The 27973-nt window shown below is 47.6% G+C and overlaps 1 protein-coding gene across 2 annotated transcripts in view; it reads right to left on the bottom strand.

Moving 5' to 3' along the window:
* Nucleotides 1-27973, bottom strand: part of EVL (Enah/Vasp-like) — a 146325-nt gene that overhangs the window by 55521 nt on the left and 62831 nt on the right. Inside the window, exon 1 of one of the 2 annotated variants that reach the window (XM_045901514.1) lies at nucleotides 18666-18879. The exons of the other annotated variant lie outside the window; for it this stretch is intronic. Within the exon in view, the coding sequence (XP_045757470.1) occupies nucleotides 18666-18676 (11 nt within the window). The 5' untranslated portion in view covers nucleotides 18677-18879. Of the gene's footprint in view, nucleotides 1-18665; nucleotides 18880-27973 lie in introns of those variants that run through there. 2 annotated transcript variants of the gene reach the window in all.

Here is a 27973-nt window from a genome sequence, read left to right as displayed (position 1 = left end):
AAAGCTAAGCGTCAGCCTCAGCTGTAAGGGATGGATGTGGGCTTTCCCTCTTCTGAAAGAGAGGCCAAGTGCTCCTTGATACAGAGAGCGTCCAACTGTCTCTGGAAGGGCTGGTCTCTGAGGAGATGAATTTCATTCTCCAAAGACCACGGGGAGCAGAGAGGAGGTTCTGTGCCAATATCTTCCATAGCTTAGAAAAGACTTAACAGCTTTCCTCTCAGGGAGAAAGTGCTTCCAGGCCCTGCGTTAGGTAAGACACTGCATTAAAGCACCTAAGTGTCATGACTCAGGACACAGCCATTCACTGCCCCCATTTTGTAGACGAGAAAAGAGTGGCTCAGAGACTTGGGAAGATTTATACAAATTCACAAGCTATTCAGGGATTAAATTTGGGATTTCCAACCAGTTCTGTCGACTCTAAAGCACATGATATAGATAATATTCTTCACAACATCCAACAAAATGTTCTATTTATGATATTATGTCAGGATAGTATCCTACAAGCTATGTAGACAACAAAATGATTAGATGACCTCCTACAGAACACAGAGATATATATAAAACTAAATAGACAGCTGCACCAAACTTCGCTGAAGAAACTTCGCAAACAACTTTATCTGTTCAGAGCATGACAGAAAACCAGGGAAGAAACACTAGAAGCCCCTGGAGAGACAAAATGGTCATGATCAGGGTGTTCAGAGGGAGTCTCTCAGAGCCCACTGGCCTCTTCATTCGCACATGAGCCAAATATTTTTTTTTTTTTTAAAGATTTTATTTATTTATTTGACAGAGACAGAGATAGCGAGAGCAGGAACACAAGCAGTGGGAGCAGGAGAGGGAGAAGCAGGCTTCCCCCCGAGGAGGGAGCCCGATGTGGGACTCGATCCCAGGACCCTGGGGTCATGACCTGAGCCGAAGGCAGACGCTTAACGACTGAGCCACCCAGGCGCCTGAGCCAGATATTCTTGAACATGTAGTTTCTTAGTCTCTAGCATATGAGAATGCCCAAATTGAAAAGGCAAGGCATGCTTGTTATAGCCAGGCACGCCCACAACAGTGAGGAGTGGTGGTTATCAGAAAGGGCGGTCATACAAATACAATTGAAGAATCAGAAACAATATTTAAAGCCCAACAAATTGAGGCCAATTAATATAGAAGCAAAGGTGTGTATAGTAACAGATAATCATAATGATGAGACTCAGTAGTTGAGAAAAAATCACGTTATGTCCACTTTACCATATTTAAGAAGACAGGAAAACAAAATATTTGAGAACGATCCTTCTCCCCACCCCCAATGGTTGGGGGACAAAATAGTGGTTTCTATGGGATGAGCCCTCAGTGACTTGGAAACCTCAACGTGGCCTACACAGTCAGTTCCTAAGCGTTCCAAAAGCCTGAGCTTCCTCATGACCCAGTTGCCATGTGACTCGGACAGTGGGCCATCTGGTGTATAGACTTATAATCTTTTTTTTTTTTTTAAAGATTTTTATTTATTTATTTGAGAGAGAGAGAATGAGAGAGAGCACATGAGAGGGGGGAGGGTCAGAGGGAGAAGCAGACCCCCTGCCGAGCAGGGAGCCCGATGCGGGACTCGATCCCGAGACTCCAGGATCATGACCTGAGCCGAAGGCAGTCGCTTAACCGACTGAGCCACCCAGGCGCCCTAGACTTATAATCTTAACAGCAATTTTGTGTCTGGTGCATATACAAGCCTTTCCACATGTCTTCCTCCACTTGGCTTTACAGGAACCTCTACACACATTTCATGGCTGTCCAGCCACTGACTTAATGTGCCAGTGCTGGGCCTCCAATTTCCTGCTGGCCCCCCAGCTGTGCTCTGGGGTTCGGGAGTCTCGCATGTGCTTGATGGCAGCCGACACGCCGTGTAAGAGCTCTGTGGTGGGCAGATGTATCGGGAGTGAATTGTAAGGTTTTGGTTGTACAACTGTGCTATTTCCCCTCCCCCCGATAATTCGTCACTCATTCAACAAATATTTAAGGGGAAATCAGTGATGATCAAAATAGGCGTGGGTCCTCCCAGAAGGAGGGAGAAAAAAAAAACAAAAATGTGGCTATGCTTTGACTTCTCTGAGTTTGGGAGCCTGAAACCATGTATTTCTCAAAAGACTATACTTAGGAGGAGTTCTCCTCCTCTGGCTATGTCTTTGGGGCCCTGTTCTCATGAAGTCTAGCACAAGTGAGAGGAGACTGTCCACAGAAGCAGACAGACCTTGGCTCAAATCATGGTTCCATCCCAATGTGAACTGAGCACAGGTCAAGTTGTGGGCTAGATTGTGTCACTTACGGCTGCTCACACACTCCGTGGCTAGCCGTGAACAGGCAAGCAGGTGTGTGTTCCTGATGCTCTCAGGGGCTAGGAGAGATCCCGAGATACGCAGCACAACATTGACTTCATAAGTCAGAGGGATCTGAGCTGAAATCCCAGCTCTACCACCTGTTGGCATGTGACCATGGAAGCCCTTGAGAGGATTCTGGGGAAGCAAATTGGGAAGATATGGTGTGATGGGCAACGCTTTCTAGAACCCCTGTGTGTCAGCCACTGAAGTGCGCCCTTCAGATCTCCTTCAAGAGAACCTGTTGTGTGGGGCGCCTGGGTGGCTCAGTCGTTAAGCGTCTGCCTTCGGCTCGGGTCATGATCCCAGGGTCCTGGGATCGAGCCCCGCATCGGGCTCCCTGCTCGGCGGGAAGCCTGCTCTCCCTCTCCCATTCCCCCTGCTTGTGTTCCCTCTCTCGCTGTGTCTCTGTCAAATAAATAAATAAAATCTTAAAAAAAAGAGAGAACCTGTTCTGGGAGCAGAGCTGACCAACGTCCCTGCTGCCGCCTCCCCTCCCCCCAACCTCCCCGAGGCATGCAGAAGAGGCCATGCTTCTCTGGGACACTCTCTACCAATGACTAACATAGCAGGGCTGATGGAGCCAGCTCATTCCTGCCTGACATGTGGCTCTTCCACAGGGGAAACCTTCACTCGGGGCCCCACATCAGCCTGAGATGCCTCTCACTCAGCCCTTGCGCCCTTCCTTCTTTCACACACTGCAGACCTGCCTCATGGCCTGAGGCTCCCCCTGCCTGCTCCCTCTGTCCTTCACTGACGATTCCCCATAAATCTCTTGCACCCTAATCATCTGAAGGGTCTTGGTGTCTGCCTCTTGGAACACTCAAAGTGACATGCCCTGCTATAGGGCAGGTGGGGCATGCCTGTCTCGTTCTTTGCGGGCCCAGGGCCTGGCACGTAGTAGATGCTTAATCAACACTCACTGCAGAATCTCAGGGCCTAGAGAGGACACTGTCGCGTCCCAGGTGGCATGCCTTCTAAAGCAGCCTTACATGCAGGCAGACTAAGACTTCAACAGAAACTGCTCTCCAAAGCAGACCATTTTGTTGTGACGTGGTTTTAGCTGTGAGGCCGTCCCGCCTTGTTCTGAGCGACACTGCACTCACTGTCCTCCAGTATAAAGGTGTTTTGGATAGGCCGTGACAGCCCACTGGACAGCTAAAGGGACACCTTCGTCCTCCCACCCGTCGTTATCCACAGGACAGAGCTGCAAGCACCCTTGTCATGCCAGTCACTCTCCTCCAGTGAGTCCCGCTTTGACACGTGTTCCCTTAGCATCTGGGTCCCACGACTTGGTAGGATTTTTTTTTTCTTTCTTTCTTTCTTTTTTTTTTTAAGATTTTATTTATTTATTTGAGAGAGAGAGAATGAGAGCGAGTGAGCACATGAGAGGGGGGAGGGTGAGAGGGAGAAGCAGACTCCCTGCCGAGCCGGGAGCCCGATGCGGGACTCAATCCAGGGACTCTAGGATCATGACCTGAGCCGAAGGCAGTCGCTTAGCCAACTGAGCCACCCAGGCACCCTTTTTTTTTCTTTCTTTTTTTAAAGATTTTATTTATTTATTTGACGAGAGAGAGAGAGGGAGAGCACAAGCAGGGGGAGCGGCAGGCAGAGGGAGAGGGAGAAGCAGGCCTCCCGCTGAGCAGGGAGCCCGATGTGGGGCTCGATCCCGGACCCCGAGATCATCACCCGAGCCGAAGGCAGACACTTAACGACTGAGCCACCCAGGCGCCCCCCCTATTTTATTTTTTAAAATATTTATTTCTTTTTTTTTCAGTATTTTATTTGTTTGTTTGTTTGTTTATCTATCAGGGAGAGTGAGAGAGAGAGCACAAGCAGGGGGAGTGGCAGGCAGAGGGAGAGGGAGAAGCAGGCCTCCCGCTGAGCAGGGAGCCCGATGTGGGGCTCGATCCCGGACCCCGAGATCATCACCCGAGCCGAAGGCAGACACTTAACGACTGAGCCACCCAGGTGCCCCTGGGTAGGATATTTTCATCTTAGTCTGACAAGCACAGATGCCAGTGAGTCAAAAACATTTAGTGATGCAGAGACGAATATGACAGTCCCTGCCCTCAAACAGCTCGCAACTACCCCGAAAATGCGACAACTCATCACACACTTCAGTGAACCTGGAGGGGCTTTCTGGAGAAAACACTGCGTGTGTTTCAGACGAAGAGCTGCAACCGCAGGCGAGCTGAGGACGGGGATGTGGGATTCTCGGTGGGGGAGGCGCACAGCCAGCGTGCTCTGCCAGGAACCGCAGCTCCTGGAGGCTGGCGTGTGCCTGGGGTCACCACTCATCTCTTGGGGTGGTGTGGGGGACAGTGGAAGGTACCCACTACTGTGCTTGCCCCTAGTAGGCGCTGGAACGCCAAGAACGAATTTTCTTGTTGTAATTATAGCCACGGCTCCTTGTTGTTAATACTTCAGGTTCAAACTGAGCTTGGAGTTAAACCAAAAAACCCTATTCTTTCTTCCCCATTTGAATAGCGCTTGCTGGTCTCAGCTTATTTTATCTCCACTAACAAAACCTAAATGCAAGAAAATACCCATTTCTTCTACTAAAGATTCACCTTGCTTATATCCCTTTGGGATTTTTGTTTTCATAAAATCTTGATTGCCACCCAGCCCAGACACGGTCTCTGAGCTCCATCCAGACAATGGTCTTCTCTGCGTCTTCCCTGGATATGAAAACTCCGTACCATCCACACGCATCAGACACTTCATTTGTCTCCATCAGTTATCATTTGAGGGCAGTCAGACAAATGTTTTCTTTTTTAAAACTATTACTGACCGGACGTATGAACTATTTACAAAAAACGTATATATAAAATTCCCTTTACTAACTGAAAACAGACAGTTCCTCCTTCCCCTCAGCAGGCCGCATATAATCTGCGCCTGTGCCCACATGGCCTCGAGAGCTCCCCACCCTCCCGGCTCTGGGGAGCCCCAAAGTGCATGAAGCTGGGGGGGAAGCTGAGGTCAGTTCTGAGGAGGGCTTCATCTCTGACAGGCTGTCTTTATGTGATCAAAACAACCAGCTGATTGGTGGGGGAAATCAGTCAAAATACAGTGCTTGGTTTGTTCTATATGGTACCCCATCACCGGCTGGTGGACTTTTCCCCTGGGGACCTAACAGGCTGCTCTGAGCAGTAGGAACCACCAGAGCCTCTCTCCCAGAAGAAGGTTCTCTTGGAACAAAGTCATCCAATCCCATTGTCATCTGGGCTTTTGTACAGGTATTTGTGGGCACAGGAATTTGTAAATATTGAAGCCTGTCATTTCCCTCCTAGAGGCAGGTGAGACATTCACGAAGCTTTGAAGAACCCTTTTGTCAGGAGCTTAGAGGAGAAAGACTGTGTGACTCTGGGCCTTGGTTTCCCCAACTGTTCAAGGCTAATCTGACCGCGGGGGTCCATCAGACAGCAGTGAGTACTTTTTCTTTTTAAGATTTTATTTATTTATTTGAGAGATAGCAAGAGAGAGCAGAGCAGGGGGAGGGGCAGAAAGAGAAGCAAAGCAGGCTCCCCGCTGAGCAGGGAGCCTGAGGGGCTTGATCCTGGGACCCCAGGATCATGACCTGAGCTGAAGGCAGACGCTTCACCGACTGAGCCACCCAGGCGCCCCAGTACTTTCTGAGCCCAGGCCCAAGCAAGGTCTTGTCACTGGTTCAGCATTTAACCCCTTCAGACCACACATCAGAGACTGCTCCTGAAGATCTGTTGATATCCCTCACTTAAAAAGAAAATGAGCAAGCCGCACCCCGAACTTTCTGTATGCAACCAGGGATCTTCCTCGAGCTGACATAAAAAAACCACTCACGTGTTTGGAGAGAAAACTAGCTTGTGGCACAGCCTGCCCTGCAGGTGGCCGAAAGTCCGCCTTACGCTCTTGCCCTATCAGTGCTTCTGGAAAAGTGCAGGATCTCTGCCCCCCCAGCTGTGGGACCTGACCGACATGACTGGGAAGGAGTTTCTGAACTTCTCCCAGGCTCACACCCTCCATCCCAGCCACGTGCCCTCCGGGGCAGTCAGCTGGGAACCTCCTTCCACCCTCCAAGTATCTTTCAAGGCTTCTTCAACAAACACTTAAAGGACAGTGTGTAAATTCAAGTAAGGACAAAGGATGTAAAGCCAAAAAGGGAACAGAGAGGAACAGGGCTAACCACGGATGCTTGCTGGAGAACTGGGTCTGGGGATGGGCTGGGAACAGTACAGCACTGAGACCCCTCTGGCCAGAGGCGGCCCCCGCAGCACTGCGCTGTCCCTGCGGCTTATCACAGCACTTCACAGTTGGTCCTGCTCCTCAGTATCTGCGTCTGCATCCCCTTCCCCACTAGACTGCGAGCTCCTCGAAGCGGGACCTTGCTGTTTCCCCCTTTGTAACCCCAGTCCCTTATATGTTGTACACACTAATAACTGTTTGTTGAATACACGACTCTGAGTAAATGCGTTTATGACTGTGAGCCCGTGGGAACATTCCATTTACAATCCTACTCCATTTATTCTCCGAGAGCAAGTAGCTGCCAAGTAAAAGCATCTGTTACAGATTACCAACACTGTTCTCTGTCTCACAACGCCTGGGACTGGAGAGTTGGGAAGCTGCAACTCTGAGGTGGGCCTGCAGGAGCCCCTCAGCCTCGCCCACCTGCCTGCCCAGGCCTGGGGAGACGGAAGGCTGCTCTGGGTAAGGGCGGGCTGCCCTCTCCAACCCCTCTGGCCAAGGAGCCACATGCCCTGTCCTCAGATGTACCTCCCAGTCCCCCAGCTCTGGCAAAGCCCTCTGCTCAGCCCAGTGCCCTGACATAGTCGCCCCCTGCAGACAGAACAGCTCATCACACTGTCCGACTCTGTCTCCCTGGCAGGACTGGGGACCGGGTTCGCCTGGGACTGAGCAGTTTCCTGGGAGGCAGGTTATTTGGTATGAAAACCTGGACAGTCCCAGGTAGACCAGGGTGAGCAGTCACCCTCCTGGGAGTGCCTTCTTTATCTTTCACTCAATAGCCAACACAGGGTTAAGCACCTGATAAACACCCATGAACGTGAGTTTGATGTCAGTCGGTGTGAGTGGGTGCCCGCTGCCTACCCCTGGCTGCTCCCTTTGGCTCTCCCTTCTCTTCCATCAGGCTCCTGTCTGCCTGCTTCCCCCATCTCCCTGCCACTTGCTCATGCTCCAGGCCCCTTTGGAACCTGGCTTCTGTCCCTGATGTACATACACTTAAATAGCTCTGCACAAAATTGCTGGTGCGCGCTTCCCAGTGCAGGCAGCTGCTCTGCAGTTCTCAGACCTCTCACCTCTTACTGAACAAATGCTGCGACAATGTCCATACTTTTGAAAATCTCTCCTGCCTCTGCCTCTGTCTATTCCCCGGCCCTCATTTCTCTCTGGTGGCTCCTTGAAGGCTTCTCCGTTCGAGGTCTTCTACTCGCCACTTACAGGAGGGGTGTGAAAGTGGGCCACAGAAAGGCTTAACGAGTCTAAAAACTCCCTGAAATTATTTGCAGAAGTGAGTGTGCAAACTTTCTGAAGGAGGCTTTTACTGTGTTCTCAAGGGGACTTTGCTCCAAAACAGATCGTAAAACCACTTTAAATCTTGGTGCTCCCCAATGCGAACCATTTGGAATTTCTTCTCTTCTCACTTTGTGCCCATGGTTCTCAAAACTGTGCGCAGCGTAAGAATCAGGTAAGGTGTTTATTAAAATGCAACATTCTCAGACCCCTCTTCAGGAGATCCTTCGCATGTACAAACACTTGGAATAGCACCTGGAGCCCCACAGCACCGAAGACTGGGATCCAGTCCCTGCTCTTGGCGGGCACGTGGCCCTTCACATTCTGCGCCTTGCCCACCTTGTTCGTGAACCACTCTCCCTCTTCTCTATGCCCCTCTGCTCTAGTTCTTGCTATTCCCTCGGCCTGGGATGCTTTTTCCAGCCTAGTCTACCAATAATTCCTACTCATCCTACAGACTTGAGATACATATTACTTCTGCTAGAAAGCTCTCCTGGAAGCCCCAGGCTGAGTTAGATGGTCCTTCTCTGAACCCAACTAGCATATCCTGTGCCTTGGCACAGAACAGCTCTCATGGCAGGGGACTCCCAACAGCCTTCTACCTCGGGTCCCTCTGCTGGCCATAAGTGCCACCAACACAAGGACCGCTTCCTCAAGGCTTCCCTGTGGGGTGGTCAAAGGGTTAGGCCACAATTCCTGTCCCACCTGTTTGTCTTTGGCATCTCGAGACAATAGGGCAAATTCTTTGTGCTCTCTGGGCACTGGGCTGCCCACACTGTGCCTGGCACCAACTGTGAGGAAGGGCAGTCTGTCCGCACAGCCCAACTGGCAGCCTGGTGGTAAAGCCTGGGCTGACCACAAAAGCATCCTCCTGACGCTGGGCCAGTTAAAATGTCTTGCCAGTATTACTCAAGAAATTGAAGAAGAAAGGAGTTCCCTCCGCCTAAGGTGCCTCCTCCCTCCTGCGTCCACAGGTCTGCGTCTCACCTTCCCTTAAAGCTCAGGCCAAGTGCTACTGCCTTCAGCAAACATCTGGTTCATCCCCGTTCACTTGGTAACTACTAGGGAAAAGGCGCGCCGCGAGCCTCTGGGGATGAACAGGAGAGGTCCCCGCCCTGAAGGATATTACAGTCTAGCAGGAAACATGAACAGTTACGAAACGGGCACATGCCAGTGCCACCACAGGGAAATCATGGGGTTCTACGGGAGGAATTCTCTTCTAAAGATGGAGCCAAGAAAACGTAGCTGTTTTTCTCTATGCAGGTGCCCAGTACCCCAGTACAGTCCATGTGCTCAACAAGTGTGTGTCTGCCCCTTGCCGCCCTCGTTGGCCCTGTGTCCTCTGATCACTTTCAAGCCTTGTGATAGCTATTCTGGCTTATCTTCCTCCCAAGAAGGGGAGCTGCTGGAGGGCAGGCCCCAGTGTGAGCCATCAGCTACCCCCCATGCCCTCCCTGATGTAGTCCGGGGCCACGGCCCTCATGAGCCCGGGCTCAGCAGGTGCTGAGCGAACTAGGAAATGACGAGGGAATAGGGGAGGCCAGAGAGAAGTGGTCATAAATAAATGTTCCCAAAGCCAAGCACAAACAGAGCCAGACTCTGAGGCGGCTGGTAAAGTCCTGACTTGTTTACTTTCAACATGTAAGCAACAAAAGTGAACTTGAAAAGCGGGCTGAGAATCATCCGGAAGGAAGCCCCTCGGCTGGCACCAGGGCAACTGCCGTGGGGGGTGGGGGCCATGGAAACCTGTCTGGGCACTCTGGTGTGCGAAGCTACCCCCCAGCACCACGGCAAGGTGCAGTGGGGAGGGGACCGTCCTCTCCTTCGCCATCCTCTCTCTCTGAAGCATGAAGCGCCCCTCCTGCCCAATGTGCGGGTCCCTCGCAGTCAAAGCCCGTGTGATGTCATGGGATGCTCAACAACCCTCATGAGCAAGTGATCACATTTGTCCCCATGTTACATGAAGTGACCTGTCCCCAACATGTCTTCCTCCCATCTCTGGAGGCCTCTGCTTCTGGCTTCTATGGCTTCACTCCCTGGGTGCTCCCACTCACCCTTCAACTCCGCCTCCACGAACACACGCTGCACCCCTCGCCCCTTGCCTACTGTGCCGGCTCCTCCGGGCCCCTGCCAGCAGAGCGCAGGGCCCCCACCTGCTCCACTCCAGCCCCTCTCTCCAGGGCCATCGGTGGCCTTCCAGTCACCAGAGGTGACAGACTTGCCCTCGTTCTCGTCCTCTTAGCCCCTTTCTACAACTTTCTGTTGGCTGACAGTCTAGTAGCTTGGTTCATTGCAACACTGCCTCTTTCCTGACCAGTCTTTCCCAGTGAGCAGGGGCAGAAAGTCAGGAAAAGTCTGGGTGGTTGGTGCGAGCCAGGGACCAGAGGTGTATCAAAAACACAGGCCAGGGGCATCCAATCAACACTGTCCATCATGGAGACGGTGTGGGAAGTGAAGGGAGCCCTGCATCAAAGTCCGAGCTCTGCCCAGACTTGGCCTGTCATTAGCCACTTGGCTTCAGGGGAGTACATGCAAGGCTCTGTAAAATGAGGGACGTGCTCTTTCTTGACTAGGTTTTAAGTTTCTTGGAGCTTGGATACATCTGAGAAGATAAACAGGAGTGTAGTTTACTAACATGGTTAGCTCCCGAACTACCACATTGAGTGAGGAAATGTTGGCTCTGGTAATGGCAGATCTGCATGAGTGGAGACTTGGGTGGAATCAGTATGAAGTGCCTCTGTCCCCACACGCAGAGCCGTCATGACCTCTTATTCTGTCAGTCTCTACAGAGAAAACCAAGGTCTCCAGCAGGTTCTTCACTGTGGCCTGGAGAATCACCTCGGGTTTCCAGGTGGGACTTGGACCATTGGGTTCTGTCTTGTGGAGTGTTCAGAGCTTGGGCTCATCCCCTGGAGGGGCAGGTGCAGAGCCCGCAGGCCAGGCCTTGATGCCAGGGTAGCTCAAATGCCAGGCCCTGCTCTGCCGGGACTCTCCTCCAGCCTGTCCTCTGTGTCACCTCCTGGGAGAGTGATCCCTTCCCACTGAGAAGAGGCTGCTTCACTTTTCCTTATACCACTTATCACTGTATTGAAGGTCTTTTGGTTTTCTCTCTCCCCCATGAGGACAGTTCTTTTTCTGGTTTGTTTTAAAAACATCGTTCAGGAGCACCTGGGTTGCTCAGTCATTAAGCGTCTGCCTTTGGCTCAGGTCATGATCCCAGGGTCCTGGGATCGAGCCCCACATCGGGCTCCCTGCTCCGCGGGAAGCCTGCTTCTCCCTCTCCCACTCCCCCTGCTTGTGTTCCCTCTCTCGCTGTGTCTTTCTGTCAAATAAATAAATAAATAAACCTTAAAAAAAGGTAAAAACATTGTTCATCTCTGTAGCCCTAGTACCTGTGACTAGTGATTGCTCAATAAATACCTTTGGATAAATTTGCCTACACTACGATGTCCCAATTCAGTGATTGAGGAACAGAGGGACTTGGAATCACAGCTTTGTCAGAGCTGAGAAATAATCACAAGTACTTTATTTAGATGGAGGAAACAGGCCTGGAGAAGGGGAGTATGTTTCCCAGCATCCCGTGGTGTTATGTGGAAGGGCCGTGTCTAGACCACAGATCTTCCTTTCTGCCATACAATGGGGTTTTTCTGCTTTACTTATAGTAAAGCATTTTTACCACATGTGACTTATCTCTTTTATGTTTTTTTTTTCCGAACCATTTGAAAGTTGCAGATATCGTGATACTTCAATCCTAAGGTTTTTAGCACACATTTCTTTAACATAAGGACATCCTAATGTGTAAGTCAAATACCATTATTACATCTAAGAAAATACTTTACTAATAGCTAATACAGAGCCCATATAAAGTTATCCAATTTCCCCCAAATGTTCTGATTTTTATGGGTCCAGGATCTACTCATGCATTACATTTGGATGGGCTGTCTGCATACTCTTTCTTTTTTTAAAAACTTTTTATTGTTACGTTAATCACCACACATTACATCCTTAGTTTTTCTGCATACTCTTTCTTAAGCTAGAATGTTAGGCCACTTTTTTTCATCGATGTTGACTTTTTTGTGGGCAGAGTTCAGGCCAATTGCCTTGTAGGCTGTCCACATTCTGGGCTGTTTCCTCACGGCTAGATTCAGAGTGAATGGCCAGAACCCAACATAGGTGATGGTGGGTACTTACTGGATCCCAGCCCAGCAGGAGGCACATATTGGGAGTTGCCTCCTCTTCCAAAGGCAAAGTGGATTAAGGGAATGACCGCCAGATCTCTCCAGTGTAAGGTACATTCCCCCTTGGGAGTTAGTTAACCATTCATAGGGTGACTTTTCCCCCTTTAGGGGCAACAGGCTCAAAACATGCTTAATGTTATCTTCTCAGCTTAAAACATGTATTCTGAAATATTTCATGCCTGTGAGAGGTGGGTTCCCACAGTGCCACCACACAGTTTCGGAATGTGGTGTCCCCTCAAGTGGACCCCTGCACCTTCTCCCCAGACCTGAGGGCCCCTCCTGTGCCGCAGGAGCCGCCGTCTTGGACGGGGCGCTTACCAATTCTATGCTTGCCGCGCGTGTACACGCACACAATGGACGGTTCGACAGAGGTGCTTCTTGACACTTTTGTTTCAGGATCCCTTTACGCCCATAAAAACTACTGAGGATGCCAAAAAGCTTCTGTTTATGTAGTTAAGTCTATCTGTATTTACCACAGTTGAAATTAAAACTGAGAATTTTTTAAAACACAGGAACGCACAAGCACACATTTCATTACCTGTCACAGTGACAATGTCAACACAATGTCATGTGGCCTCTGGAAAATTCCACTGTGCGCTTGTGGGATAAGAGTGACAAAGGCAGACAATGTCTTAGTGTTGTTATAGATATAGTTTTGACCCACAGACCCCTACTAGGGCGGTTCTCCTGACCACATTTGAGAACGGCTCAACTACAGCAACGAAAACAGCGGGTGAGGTCCGCGTATTTTCACACGCAGAAACTCAAATGCTGACTGTTTGAGCCCCATTTTTGTAAGCGTCAGAATGAAAGGAAAGCTTGGGGTGAATGAAGCCTAAATTCAGTGTGATTCCAGACATCTTTTCTTCCACCCAAATTGGTTGGGAGGATCAGACTGCTACGTCACCTGCAATCAAGATGTTTGCCTTTTCCCTGTTACAATGCCACCAGCCCAGATGCTTGGACAGCTGCTCTCCACTTCTCTGTGGAGTCTAGTGGAATCTGGAAAAAACACTCCAACCAACTGTTGAGAGAGTCTGATATTCTTAGACAGAAGCTCACGCCTCCTTCCCACACTTTCTTTCAAGGCCACCAACACAGCCCTTTCCGTGGGGAGCCATCTGATTGTCCATGTGGACACTGGCACTACTCAAACCTCAAAAACATTTATAAGTTCCGATACGTGCCTGTGTCCTCACAGTCTATGATTCTGCTCACGTGTGGAAATGGAATGGGTTTTAGCACAGCCTTGGGACAGCTATAGAGATCTGGCTGGACCAAGGACTGGGGCAGTATGCTTATCTCCAAGGGTAAATTAATAGCCAAGGAACGAGACCTGGTCGAGCCCCAGCTAATATCCCTTCATCAGCACGGCAATCGGCTCAGTTCACTACACATCTAAGTAAGTGCAGGGACAGGCAGAAAGGAGTGATACCATGTCCTGTGGCAGGCTGGGTGCGCAGATGATGAATGACTGACAGAGACAGGCACAGGGTGCCACAGGAGGACAGAGGAGGTCTCCCTGTCTCTCGTGGTATGAACGGTGTGAAATCAGAGACTACAGAGGATAACAGAAATTAGGAGGCCCTGATCCTAACCTTGACTCTGCAATTTGGGGCAAGTTCCTTCAAGAGGATACAGCTAAGCTTAGCTTTTGAGAACACAAGAGATCTGGTTTCAAATCCAACTCTGTCAAGTGATACCACCATGACCTGGAATGAGTGACCTCTTTGCTGAACCCTGTTCTTACCTGCAAGCTGGGACTAATGGTACCACACCTCAGAGGATGAGGATTAAATACAGTGTACATCACATGATCGGAAAAATGCTTGGCACGGAACACTCTAGAAAGGGTAGCTGTTGTTCTTTTTCCGCCTTTATGGGTTCAGCTACCAAAGTAAAACCACTGGATGAGATCAGTTGTCAGCCATCTTCGGCCCAGGACACCCGAGGAACACAACACACTCTCATGAGAACGGCCTAGAATCATTGTGATAATGTGCCTTAACTGGAGGCACATCTGATTCTTTGGAACGAGAAGACAGAGAAGTTTCAAAAAGCTCTCCAAATGGTCTGGCTACACGTCCCTGGGAGCAGCTACTGAACAACGTGATCTGCAAGGGCCTGTCTGACTATAAGCTTCTGGGGCTCTCTGACTCGCCTGTGAGGGTAAGACGTCCAAGGAAACGCCAGCTCCTCTTAGAGGGGTCTTCCAAACCCTGCCGCAGAGGCGAAGGTGTGGGCCGGACCCAGGCTGTGTGAGGCTTCTCACACCTCCACGAATCCAACATCTGCAGGGCGGTGGGGCAAGCAGCAGCTAGAATGCACGAGCAGCCCCCCAACTACCGACTGTACGGGGAGCCTTGGCACCTGCACTACCTGACAGCAAGCAAAACGTCTGCTTTTCTGGCCTCTTCTCTACCATGCCACGCTGGGAAGCACCACTGAGCAGGAGCTTTGGTAGCCCGGGCATCTCCAGAATCATGCATCAGAAGTAGTTAATGAAATCCAGCAATTCGATAAATGTATATTGTTTTTGCATCAGTGAGCAAAACAGACAAAAGCCTCTCCTCTCTTGGAACTTAGATTCTACAGGTGTGGAGAGTTGGATAAATAATAAAATAATAAGTAAGGGGCGCCTGGGTGGCTCAGATGGTTAAGTGTTTGCCTTTGGCTCAGGTCAGGTCCAGAGATCGAGCCCCATGTCTGGCTCCCAGCTCAGTGGGGAGTCTGCTTTCTCCTTCTCCCTCTGCCTCTCCCGCTGCTTGTGTTCTCTGTCTCCCAAATGAATAAATAAAATCTTAAAAAAAAGAAACTTCACAACGTAGGTTTTAAAAAAATAAATAAATAAGTTATGTAGTATGTTGGAAGGTGATAAGCCTTTAGAAAAAACAAAACACCAACCAAGCACAATAAGGACAAGAGGGAGACAAGGGAAGGGACTGAAATTAGCTGGCTCCACCGGAAAGGGGCAGACACTCTCTCCAGGAGTCTTTCCTACCGCACCCTGGGATCAGCTGGTTCCCACTCAGTGCAGACTTGTTCGACTGACATTTACTGGGAGCCTGTCTTGCACAGGCTCAAAAACCCTACGGACCCCCCAGCTGGCACTCCAGCTGCTTACATCAAGCCTCCCACCCCCACTGTGGCAAAAGAAACCAAGGCCACCTGAGTCCGGTTTGATTCACTTTCCTTTATACCCACAGGTGACCCACAGGTGACCCAGCAGGATGTCCTGGAGGCCGTTCCTCCAAAGCGCATCCCGAATCCGGCTACCGCTCCCCACCTACACTGACCGCCCCAGTCCCAGCCCCAGCCCCAGCTGCCCCCTCCTACCTGGACAACCGCAAGAGCGCCCGGAGGTCTTCCTGCCTCCACTCTTGCCACAACACAGAGCATTAGCCACCCAGTGGCCAGGATGAGTTTCCTAAATCTCCATCGATGCCTTTCCTTGTGCTAACCACCCTCCAAAGGCTTCCTGAGACACAATGAATAAAACCTAACCTCCTCACCAGGCTTGTCGGCTGTGTGAGAAGGCCTGTCCACTTCTCGGCCCGTATCACCCTTCCCTCTCCCTTGGTTCATATAGCTTCAGCCTCCCTGTTCCTTGACCCCTGACCCCACCAAACTGTTCCCCTGTCAGGGCCTTTACACTTGCTGTCTCTCCCCACGTGCCCCCACCTCATGTTCCATGTTCAGATTTTTGCATGGCAGCCTCGTGACCTCATGGCTAAGGTGTCTGAATAAATGTCCCTCACCTGGTGCGTAGTCATTTGCAACCAGCCTCTGGTACTGTTTGGTCTCTCTCTTATCTTTGACTTATGGTTTCTTGACTCTCCTCCCTACCCTGCCTCCGGTACAGTTTCAGGACAAGACGGCCTCTCTCGTTCCCCTGTTCCCCTGGGACCCAGAGCAGCCCCTGGCTGATGCTGACTGGGATGCTTGTTTGGTTCCTTTCTAAAGATCATGCGCTATCCTTCAGAGTTCACCCGAGGTCCCACTTTCTCCTCAGAGTCATTCCTGGTAGCCCCACCTTCTCAGCTCCTGTTGCCCTTCCCGTCTACACTCATCACTGTGTGTGCCGCGTGGCGCTGGGGACTCGTGGCTCTCTACTCCTGAGTGCTGTCTCCCCGACCCTGCGTGTCTCTACATCTCTGAGCAGAGACCAGCTCTCAGGCAGTGCGGAAGGGCAAAGAACTAAGCCTCTGGAGGCAGGAGCCAGGAGCTCAAGGCTACGTTTCCTGGCAAGGTGCTCCTTTTTTGCCTTGGTTTCTTCCTCTGTGCAATGGAAGCAATAAAAACAAGACTTACTGCCCACGGGACTGCTGGCAGAATGAAAGGCAACGCTGCCAACGAGAGCAGGCTGGACATGGCCATGTGCTCGGCGCACTCCCGCTCCCAGCCCAGGGCTAAGCACGCGGGGAAATGCTTCTTGGCTTATGGGTGGCCAGAGCGGGGGCTGGAAGACAAGTTTTCATGGTTCGAAGGCCCTGTGGATCCCCACCACAGGCACGATGGTGACTCTGAACCTAGATGTTATATTCCCGTTAGGTCAGCAGGAGGAGAACCAAAGAGCTTGCAGGTTTTCTAGCTGCTGTGCTTGTTGCTTCTGATGGTGCCCCAGCAGCCCTGCGTGGGGAGGCTTGGGCCACTACTTCATCCACCAGACCAGTCCTGCCTGGACTCTGCGCCTCCATTTCCTGATCTGTATACCTCAGAACTGGGCTCGCGAGGACGTTTTCAGACTTCAAAACCAACACTGCCAACAATGCACATTTTTTTCCCTCAAAGAAATACCGAATAATACTTAAACAAGATAAAAGACAGTTAATTTGGTTGAAGTGGAGGGTAAGAGGCCTAAAGCACCACTAACCTGGATGATCGGCTATGGATCATCTCTAGGGCCTTTCAAGATGGAAAACTCTTAAGACTCTTACTATTTTAAAAGACCTTTAGGGCGCCTGGGTGGCTCAGTTGGTTAAGCGACTGCCTTCGGCTCAGGTCATGATCCTGGAGTCCCAGGATCGAGTCCCACATCAGGCTCCCTGCTCGGCAGGGAGTCTGCTTCTCCCCCCTCTCATGTGCTCTCTCTCATTCTCTCTCTCTCAAATAAATAAATAAAATCTTAAAAAAAAAAAAAAAAAGACCTTTAAAAAAACTGTTTTGCTTCCTCCCCATTTACTTCAGATTCATTTTTCTGCAGCAGCAGTTGACAGGATAGAGCAAACTGCCTGGGCTTTTCACACTGTAATTCACAGCTGAAAACGACTCTGGTCCTTACCCACTCTGGAAGTTCACATGCCTTTGAAATTATTCTGTTCTCCACAGCTCCACCTACAAGTCCTTTAAAGTTATAGGAAAATTACTAAAATGATAGAAACCCGGTTGCAAAGGAGCAGGAATAAAGCCAACCATAAAGAGACAGCGGGTTTCCCTGGCCCTGGCGACTCTGGGCCTAGAGGAAAGGGTTCCAAGAGCCCGGCCAAGGCTGCTACGCCCCCTGACCAAATACCCGCTTCTGCTGAGAAGGAGGAGTATCGGCCAAGAGCTACTTACTGTAGGGCCAGTTTTATTAGCTCACTGCCAAATGCTTCCAGAGCACCTGTGTGGAGCCCTGGAAAAAACGCAGGGTGGGGCTGTCCTGCCTCTCCCAGCTGTGCGACCCTGGGCCAGTGCCACTGCTTTCCAGGGGCTAGGCTTCTTCCTCCTCAAAGCCGGAGTGATAGCACCTTCCTGATCCACCCGACGCGGTTGAAAGAACCAGGTAAGAAAACTGGTGAAACAGCACTTTGGAAACTGTAAAGTACTTTGTAAGGTGAGGGATTATCATTTCACGCTGAGACACAAAGTTGTAATGAGTTAATCAAGCAAACATCAAAAATCCCAGAGGATAAAACTGTCTTATCACCTACAATCTTTCATGGGGTCGCAGGGTGGGGACAATCACATCCAAAGTGCCACCCCATCTTTAGAGAGTGCACTCACAATTAGACGTGCACAATGTGGACTGGCTGCCGCCTACACACGGACCGAGCAGGAGTCCGAGGGGCCGATGGCCTGAGTCAGTCACCAACCTCTCAAGCAGGTCAGGACTCTGCTAGTCAGTTCATGAAGTTTCTACTAAAAAAGGAACCTCAGTGCTTCCCTCTTTGCCCAGTATTTAGAGAAAACAACCTGAATGTTTTCAGGCCATTCTGGAGAGAAGAGCCAAAGACCTCAGAGCCAACCCACAACGCCCTTAGATGGTTCAGACCCCCTCTACAATCTGAGGCAGATGTCTGACTTCTGAGTAGGGCTTTCAACACAGAAGCCATTAAAGATCACAGACATCAGGAGACATGGGCCCGAGTAATGACAGACCAGCAGATGGAGAGGGGGTGGGCTCTGTTACTAACTTGCTGTGTGACCCTGGGTAAGTAAGTCCCCAGCCCTCTGGTCCTTGATCTCCCCATTAGTGTAACAAGGGGATCTGGGATGATTTCTATGGTCCCTTCAGCTCTACACCATTATGAGTCTAGGTTCCCCCTTGACAGTCCTCTGTCCCCTTTTTGGTCCCCATACTCACCCCGTGGCCATGGCTGAAAGGCTTTAGCACAGGGAAATCTGAGGAGGTGAGTCCTGTACTCCCACAGGCTATGCCGATCAGAGGACCACAGACCCTCGGAGGGCAGCAACTTGATGTTTAGACTCTACTTAAAACCAAACAGGAAAAGGAAGCTGAACCAGAGACAAAGGGGAAACGAACCCCAGTTACAAACTGAAAGCTAGGGAGCAGAGAGAGGAACGAGAGGCTCAGCGCGCAGAGCCCCACTGGCGTGGGCGGTGTAACCACTGCACCACCCGGAACCCCCAGGCCCCGGCCTCAAGCCCCGAAGCACTTCCTGTGAGGGTGCAGCAGCAGGCTGGGGGTGGGACCTGCGGGGCTGCGCGCTCCCCCACCTGCTCACTGCCTCCCCGCTCGGCCACAGCCCCCGGACACACCTAGGCCTCGCTTTTCCCACCTGCCGCAGAAAGCGGGGGTCAGTGTGGACGGCGTCCTCAAGGCTTTATGAAGAGCCTCCGAGAACTCAGAAGTACCCTCACCGATCCTCCGGAGCAAGAAGGCTACAAGATGATGTTCTGATAGCTGCTGAAGGTTTAACAGTGACTTTGGTATCAAGTTTTGCCCCTCCGTCGAGGAGACACTTCTAACCCTGACAGCTCCGTCCGCAGCTGAGGGCCTGCCAGGGACATGAGTGAGGAATACTGGAAAACTGGCTCTGTCACCTGTTCACTGAGTGACCTGGGGCTTCGGTCTCCTGAGCCACGGGGCTCAAAGCCTGACCCTGCCCGCCTCCACCGGGTTGTCGTGGAGATGAGGCTCATTCCCAATCCTTCTTTCAGGCCTTGTGCCAGAACCAAGAGAGAACGCTGAAGAGGATGGCAATCTTTAAAGTCCTTGAAGGGCTTTCGGAGTCTAGAAAGGAAGACGCTGGAATGCTAATGAACACATGTATTAAAATGCTATGATCGATACAGTGAAAAACAGCTGCCCAGAGGACTGTCTGAAAGGAAGAGCAGTTCTCACTGGACAGCTGAAAGCACTCTGAATGTTGAACATGTCTTTCAAGAGGCTTGCAAAGATACGCCTTTACCTCTGAGCACTGCTTTAGGAGCAAACCATGAATTTTGACATAACTGTGCTTTTCCTTTACTTCAAAATATTTTCTATTTTTCCATATGATTTCTTTTATTTATGGATTATTTAGAAGCATTTTAATTTCTAACTCTTTGGTGTTTTTTTTTATTTTATTTTTTTAAGATTTTATTTATTTTGATAGAGAGAGAGAGAGACAGCGAGAGAGGGAACACAAGCAGGAGGAGTGGGAGAGGGAGGAGCAGGCTTCCTGTGGAGCAGAAAGCCCTATGTGGGGCTCGATCCCAGGACCCTGGGATCATGACCTGAGCCGAAGGCAGATGCTTAACGACTGAGCCACCCAGACGCCCCTCTTTGGTGTTTTTTAAACATCTGTTATTGTTACTTATTTCTAATTTAATTCTTTTGTGGTCAAAGAACATACTTAGTATAACTTCTTCTTTTGTTTTTCCTGGTAGTCTTTCCATCCTTTAAAATTTATGGAGACTTGTTTAATGGCCCAGCATGTAGTTTATCTTGGTGAATGTACCGTGTGCACAAGGACGTGTGTGCTAAATTTGGGTATGGTGTTCTAAAAATGTCAGTTAGGTCAACTGTTGTTCAGATCTAAGTCCTTACTGGTTTACTGATTCGTTTTGTCCTATTGTTCTATCAACTGCTGAGAGAACAGTTTAAAGTCTCCAACTGGTGATTGTGGATTTGTCTATCACTTTCTTTAATTCTGTCCATTTTTACTTCATGTATTTTGGAGCTCTTGTTCAGTACATATACTTTTATGGCTATTGTATCTTCCTGATGAATTGACCCTGATCAGTATGAAATGTCCCTCTTTATCACTGGTATCACTTTTTTTTTTTTAAAGATTTATTTATTTGACAGAGAGACACAGCGAGAGAGGGAACACAAGCAGGGGGAGTGGGAGAGGAAGAAGCAGGCTTCCCGCCAAGCAGGGAGCCCGACGTGGGGCTCGATCCCAGGACCCTGGGATCATGACCTGAGCAGCCGCTTAACAACTGAGCCATTGAGGCGCCCCTGGTATCACTTTTTGTCTTTACACTTGATCTTAGCCAAAAGGCCGAGAAGCAATCATCACTTTTTGTCTTTAAGTTTACTTTACCTGGTATTAATGTAGCCATTTGGGTTTTCCTATTGTCTGATACATCTTTCTCTACCCTGCACTGGTTTTCTGTTGCTTCTGTAACAGATTACTGCACACTTAAAGCTTATAACACAAATTTATTGTCTTTGTTTTGTGAGGTAATAGGTCAGAAGTCTGACACAGATCTCAAGGGTCTGAGCTAAAATCAAGGTGTTGGAAGTGCCAGCTTTCCTTCTGGAGGCTCTAGAGGAGAATAATGTCCTGGCCTTATTGGCTCCGAGAGGCCCCCTACACTCCTTCCTCATGGCGCCTTCGTCCACCTGCAGCCTGCGGTAGAGTGTCACTACAGCTTCTCCCACCCTAACATCTCTCCTGACCACAGCCAGGAAAGGGTCTTCCTGCTAGCTCTTCTTGTGGTCAGGTCTGGGTTTTGTGGAGGGAGAGGGGCTTTTATTTTTTCCATTCTTATGGAGGTATAACTGAAAAAAAATTGTATTTATATATATAATTTATATTTGAGGTATATGACTTGATGTTTTGATAGATGTATGCACTGTGAAATAATCACCATGGTCAAGCTAAGTAACATGTCCTGCACTTCACACAGTTACCATTTTTGTTTTTTTCTTTTCTTTTCTTTTTTAGGTTCTCTGCCTTTAAGGACTCACATGATTAGAACGGGCCACTGTATAATCAGGATAGTTGCCCCATCTCAAGGTGCATCACTCTGATCATATCTGCAAAGTCCCTTTTGCTACATAAGATATTCACAGCTTCTGGGGATGAGGGTGGGGTGGTAGCATCGTTCTGCATACTACCTTCTATTTTCAGTCCCTTGTCCTTTTGTATTTAAAGAGTGTCCCTTACAGACAGTATACGATTGAGTCTTGCATTCTCATCTGGTCTGACAATCTCTATCTTTTAACTGGAGTATTTAGCCCATTTACATGTAATTTATTGATTTGGATGGATACAGGTCTACGATTTTGCTATTTGTTTTCGGTCTGTCTCATCTGTTTTGGTTTCCCTGTTTCTCTTTTCCTGCATTGTTCTGGGTAAATGAAATACTTTTTAGAATTCCACTTTAATTTTTCTTTTGACTTTTAGCTATATCTTTTTACATTATTTTTTAGCGGTCTTTCCAGGGATCGCAATATATATTCTTAACTTCGTACTTAGTATACTTAGAATTACTTAGTATATACTTAGAATTACTATTGTACCACTTCATGTAAGCCTTAAGTACATAGCAATTGTATAAGTGCACTCCCATCCTTCACAACAGTCATCACACGCATTACATAGTTACAACATTGTTACAAATTTCTGCTTTAAATGGTCATATACACACATATATACAAATATATATTTTTTTAATAATAAACAGTCTTCCATATTTACTTTCCTTTCTAGTACTCCTCATCCCTTTTTTTTTTTTTTAAGATTTTATTTATTTATTTGACAGAGAGAGACAGCGAGAGAGGGAACACAGCAGGGGGAGTGGGAGAGAGAGAAGCAGGCTTCCCATGGAGCAGGGAGCCCGATGCGGGGCTCGATTCCAAGACCCTGGGATCATGACCTGAGCCGAAGGCAGACGCTCAATGACTGAACCACCCAGGCGCCCCTGAAAAACTCTTTTATTTTGCCAACACACTTGAAGGTACTTTATTCTGAAAAGAGAATTTTGAGATTTTTTTTTTTTTCTTTTAGCCATTAAAAAAAATGTTCTACTCGCTCTGACATCCATGGTTTCTGATGAGAAGTCATCCATCATTTGTATCATCATTCTCTGTATATAATGTATCATATTTCCTCTGGCCACTTTTAGTATTTTCCTTTTCTTTGGTTTCCAGCAGTGTGACTATGATGTGCTGAAGTGTGGTTTTCTTTGTATTTTTCCTGCTAGGGGTTTGCTGAGATTCTTGGGAATGTAAGTTAAGGTTTTTCAGCAAATTTGGGAAGGTTTTGGTAATTATTTTTTCCAGCATTATTCTTCTGCCCCATTTCCTTTCTCTTCTTCCTCCAGGATTACAATCACACCCATGTAGACCTCTTGGTATCAACCCACAAAGTCACCAAGGTTCTGTTAATTTTTTTCAATATTATTTCCCTGGTTTTCAGATTAGGTGATTTCTATTGATCAGTATCCAAGTCCACTAACCCTTTTTAATACAATCTCTGATCCACTTTTGATCTCATCTGGTGAATTTTAAAATTTCACCTCTAGTACTAGAATTTTTATTTGGTAAATTTCTTACAATTTCCATTTCTCTGTATGTTTACTCATTTTATCCACCTTCTAAGTCTTTGAATGTACGTATAATAGCAACTTGGAAGTACTTGCCTGCAAATTCAAACTTCAGTGTCACTTCAGGGTCTATTGATTGCTTTTCCCTCTTAAGTAGGGGCCACATCTTCTGACTCTTTATATGTCCACTAATTTATGTTTGTATGTTAGACATTGTGATGACAAACTGCAGAGAATTTGGGTAATACAGTCTTCCTTTAGAGACACTGATTTTGTCCTGGCAGGCAGGTAAATTACTGGCAGATTCTTTTGGTAAGGTCAAGTGTGTATTAATTCTTTTTTTAAGTTCTATTTCCATCTTGAACTTAGCCCCAGGGTGTGGCCTTTACTCAAGGGCATGGTCCCCACTCTAAGGTATAGCTGTTCTGGAGTCTCAACTGAAAGCCTTAAGTGCTCAGTGAGGTCTCTTCATTCGGGTGACTAGAATCTCCTACAATTTCCCAGCAGTGCATGAACTTTGGCATCATCATTCAGTCCTTAGCCCCACCACAGGCAATCTGTGCTGGGCCTCATAGACAAGTCTCATTCTAAACATACACAGCCAGTCAGCCCTTAGCCAACAACCCAAAGTGAATCCCTACACAAAACTCTATCCTTGCTCCTACCACAAGGCTTCCTTTTCTCTATTTCTTTGTCCTGTAACATCCAGCTATTTCAGTAGCCTAGAATTCCAATATCTGCCTTCTGAGCTCATTAAAATCAACTTTCAGCTTGAGCCCCACCATTCTGTGCCAAAAGCAGAAAGAGGCCCCAGGCAGAAAGCCAAAGTCATTGTGGGACTTATCATGTTTCTTTACTCAAGACTCAAAGTCCTGTGCTATCTGTCAATGCCTGAAAACAGCAAGAATTTAATATTTTATGTGAGTTTCAGTATCCATATATTCAGGTGCTTCATATTATTTTGTTCAGTTTCATAGTTTGTTTGTTTTTTTGTCAAGAGAGCAAATCCACAATCATTCCTCTGTCAAGACCTGAAGCAGAAGTCAATGATTATTAAACTACCAAAGGGCATTCTCTTTCATTTTCTGAGCATTTCCTGAAGATGTTAGCCTGAGTGTAAACATCTTCACTGTAAGAATATGCTTTTCACTTCCATCCTTCATCTCCGCTGTCCTCCAGTCATGTTACTACTGTCTTCTCTTGGTTTCAGTAAGTAGATAAGAGGTTAAGAATGATCCTTCTGGGGGCATTCTTTAACCCTGTCATCTAGCTTTAATAAGGCACTTATGTGAATTATGAGGAGTAAGAAATATGGAAAGATTTTTGGCGAGGGTGTTATGATATACAGATTCTAGCCCATGCTCTATTATTGACATGCTATACATCCTTGGGCATTTATTTCCCCACTTTCAGTCCCAGTTTCCTCATCTGTTCAATGAAAGGACTGTCCATATTAATAATTATGAACTGCAGGTACAACACCAGTTCCTAAATCAATTGTGTCAAGGCAATAGAAAATGTTGGAAAAATAGGATAGGAGCTGTTAATATCTGAAGAACTAGTCAGTGAGAGTGTTAAGTAATGTCTTGTTTAAGGCCCCACCTTATAATGTGTTCCTATGAATTGAGCTCAGCACTTATTACACTGTTTAGGATGTAGCAGGTGCAGGGTGAATGTTGACTGCATGATGAATATATGAATGAATGAATGAACGAATGGGAAGTTCACCAAATCTCACACAGGATACTAAATGCTAAGGCATTTGGCTTTGCATCTTGGACATAGTAAATGCTCAGTAACTGACAACTTGTATTGACTTGGATTGAAAGAGGCATTTTCCATGTGTCTAGATCCCATGAGAGAGCAGGATGGTTGACAACGAATCAGGGAGCTATACTACAGGCCACTTTACTTAAGAGATCAAATTCAAAGACTTGTTTTGTGGCTTGGGAAAATCATCTAATTTCTGTGAATCTTAGTTTCTTTATCTGTAAACAGACTGTTCTCTCTTCTGCTCTCTCTCTGTGGGATGTTTGAGCATAAAAGGGTCTTTGACTAGGAAATACAGAAAAAAATTTTGCTTTCTAATACTAGTTTTTCATGAGAATTTGTGTTAAAAAAAAAAGACAGTGTTCTGAGTAGAAGGTCCTCGTGTCCTAGGAGTGGAGGAAAAGGGGATGGAGAAATGGCTGCACAGAATTACTTACCATCGGTGACACATTATGAAAATCTCCTGACAATGCTGCATGACCAAATGCAGTCCCCCTGGGTTTGCCCTTCAAGACCCAATTTACATATCACCTCTTCTATGAAGTGTTTATTGAGCCCCCAAGATAGACAAAATTATTCCTGCTGTTGTGTTTCTCCTGCATTTTACAATATTATCAATTTAATTGTCACAGATTATTGTCCTTAGGGAGGGGCTACCATGTTTTATTCATCTTTTATCAACAGTTGTGCTCAGCACAATTCTTGGTATACATACTGTGTGTTCAGAATGTTTGTTAAGCTGTTCTGCTGAAAAGATTGGTACTCGAGAAGTATGTGAATTACTAGTGTACAGAGACGGTATTGACATGGTCTTGTTTTTCAAATGTCAGCATTTGGAAAGGGAATGTGTGAATCTGGTCTGCAATACCAGATTCACACATTCAGATTCAGATTTGCCCCATGTAACTTCCATCCCAACCAAGCTCCTGGCCAAACTCATCTGCATCATAGACAGACATTACTAGCCAAGTCAATTGAATGTTCCAAGGAAATAATGATGAACTCACGGGGTAATTAGAACATCTCTGAGAAGTGCAAGCACTATAAAAGATGGAAGAAAAAGAACAAATGAAGCAACCTGTGAGATATAATAAGAAATACATATTTGATCTCTGTTCCTGTTTCTGTACACAGATTAGTGTCATTGGGGTGACAGCAATAATTTATGCCTGGGTCTTAGTTTATAAATGATGAAAATGCCACTAAAAGAAAAGTTTAATGTTACTCACAGCTCCCCTTGGAACAAGAGGCATGGTATTAGGGAAGTACCAGCGTCATCAGGAGGCAGGAACGAGCAAGGGGAAAGCACGGGACACAGCCTTTCTGGGGGTTTCTGTGGGAAAGGCAGGGCAGGCTAAGCAGATTAGAATTGCTAGTTTGAATGTGGGGCTGTCCCTAGTTGTTCAGGGTAGCTTTAGGCAGGGGAAATCCTGGCTTGGGGACTGTGAGTCAGATAAAGGAGAGGTTAGGGCTGTGGACTGGGATGGGTTGGCTTGTACATGAAAGGTGGCCCCACCAACAGTTTACGGTCTGTAGGAATTAGCTAGCTCTGTAAGCCTCTCCCCAGCTAGCAAGGTCCCCCAAAGATGTCAAAACATCAAAAAACATAAAAAAATATAATTAATGGGGGTGGGGGAGAAGGCATGGGAAGAGACTGCTTAATGAGTACGGAGCTACCTTTAGGGGAAATGAAAATGTTTTGAAACTGGATTGTGGTGATGGTTGCACAACACTGAGAACGTACTCAATAACACGGAATTGCAGATTAAAATGGTTTTAAAAAATAGTTCAAAAAACTGGGGCAAGCAAAAATCTAGTGAAGTTTCTTATTGCCTGAGGTTTAATTGTTTGATAAGCAATGATAATCAATAACCGTTTTCAAAGAAAGTGTATCTATAACTTAGGACAGAAATTCCAAATACACCAACTCTTGTATGTGTGGGTATTAGTCTACGTGGAACAGAGGGAGGTAAGAGAATACTACAGACTGAGGAGGCCATGGACATTGAGAAGCCTTAAATCAATGACAACAAAAATAAGTGTAAGTGGGGTGCCTGGGTGGCTCAGTCAGTTAAGCGTCTGTCTTCGGCTCACGTCATGATCCCAGGGTCCCAGGATTGGACCCCACGTTGGGTTCTCTGCTCAGCGGGGAGCCTGCTTCTCCCTCTCCCTCTGCCTGCCACTCCTCCTGCTTGTGTGCTCTCTCCCTCTCTCTCTCTGTCAAATAAATAAATAAAATCTTAAAAAAAAAATAAGTGTAAGCAGGGGTCACAATAAGTTAGGAGTAGCAACTGGGAGAATGAAAATAGAATGTACGATTTTGAATTTGTTTGAAGAAAATTTATTATTTTTTTAAAGATTTTATTCATTTGAGAGAGAGAATGAGAGAAAGAGAGAGAGCACATGAGAGGGGGGAGGTCAGAGGGAGAAGCAGACTCCCTGCCGAGCAAGGAGCCTGATGTGGGGCTGGATCCCGGGACTCCAGGATCATGACCTGAGCCGAAGGCAGTCACTCAACCAACTGAGCCACCCAGGCGCCCAATTTGTTTGAAGAAAATTTAATATATGTACCCAGAAGGTGGGGCAGGAGGAAAAAAAACATTAAAAACATATATATAGAAAAAATATAGAATAAGACAGCAGAAGCAAGTGCTATTACTCTTGTCTCCAATTTTTTTCTGCTTGTGTACCCTCTAGAAACATTTAGGAAAATTATGTATCCTGTTGCATATTTTTTAGGTGGCATCTGTAATTTTTCCTGGTAAGTTTAGATGGTTGCAAAGGATTTAACATTTAGAAACATTATACGTGGTGTTATATGCATTAAGTATGTTAAATTTACAAATACAACTTAATACGTGAGCTTAAGCTCCTTCTATTTTTTTTTTTAAGATTTCATTTATTTATTAGAGAGAGAGAGAGCATGAGCAGGGGGAGGGGCAGAGGGAGAAGCAGACTCCCCGCTGAGCAGGGAGCCTGATATGGGGCTTGATCCTAGGACCCTGGGATTGTGACCTGAGCTGAAGGCAGACGCTTAACTGACTGAGCCATCCAGGCGCCTCAGCAGTTTCTTTAAAAAAAAAAAAAAAATGTATTTATTTGAGAGAGCGAGCGTGCACA

This window comes from Mirounga angustirostris, unplaced genomic scaffold (genome assembly GCF_029215605.1).
Source record: "Mirounga angustirostris isolate CCGP_5_RB_7025 unplaced genomic scaffold, mMirAng1.0.hap1 SCAF_9, whole genome shotgun sequence".
Taxonomy (NCBI): domain Eukaryota; kingdom Metazoa; phylum Chordata; class Mammalia; order Carnivora; family Phocidae; genus Mirounga; species Mirounga angustirostris.
The sequence above is the reverse complement of the archived record's forward strand: the minus strand, read 5'-3'. Positions and strand labels throughout refer to the sequence as shown.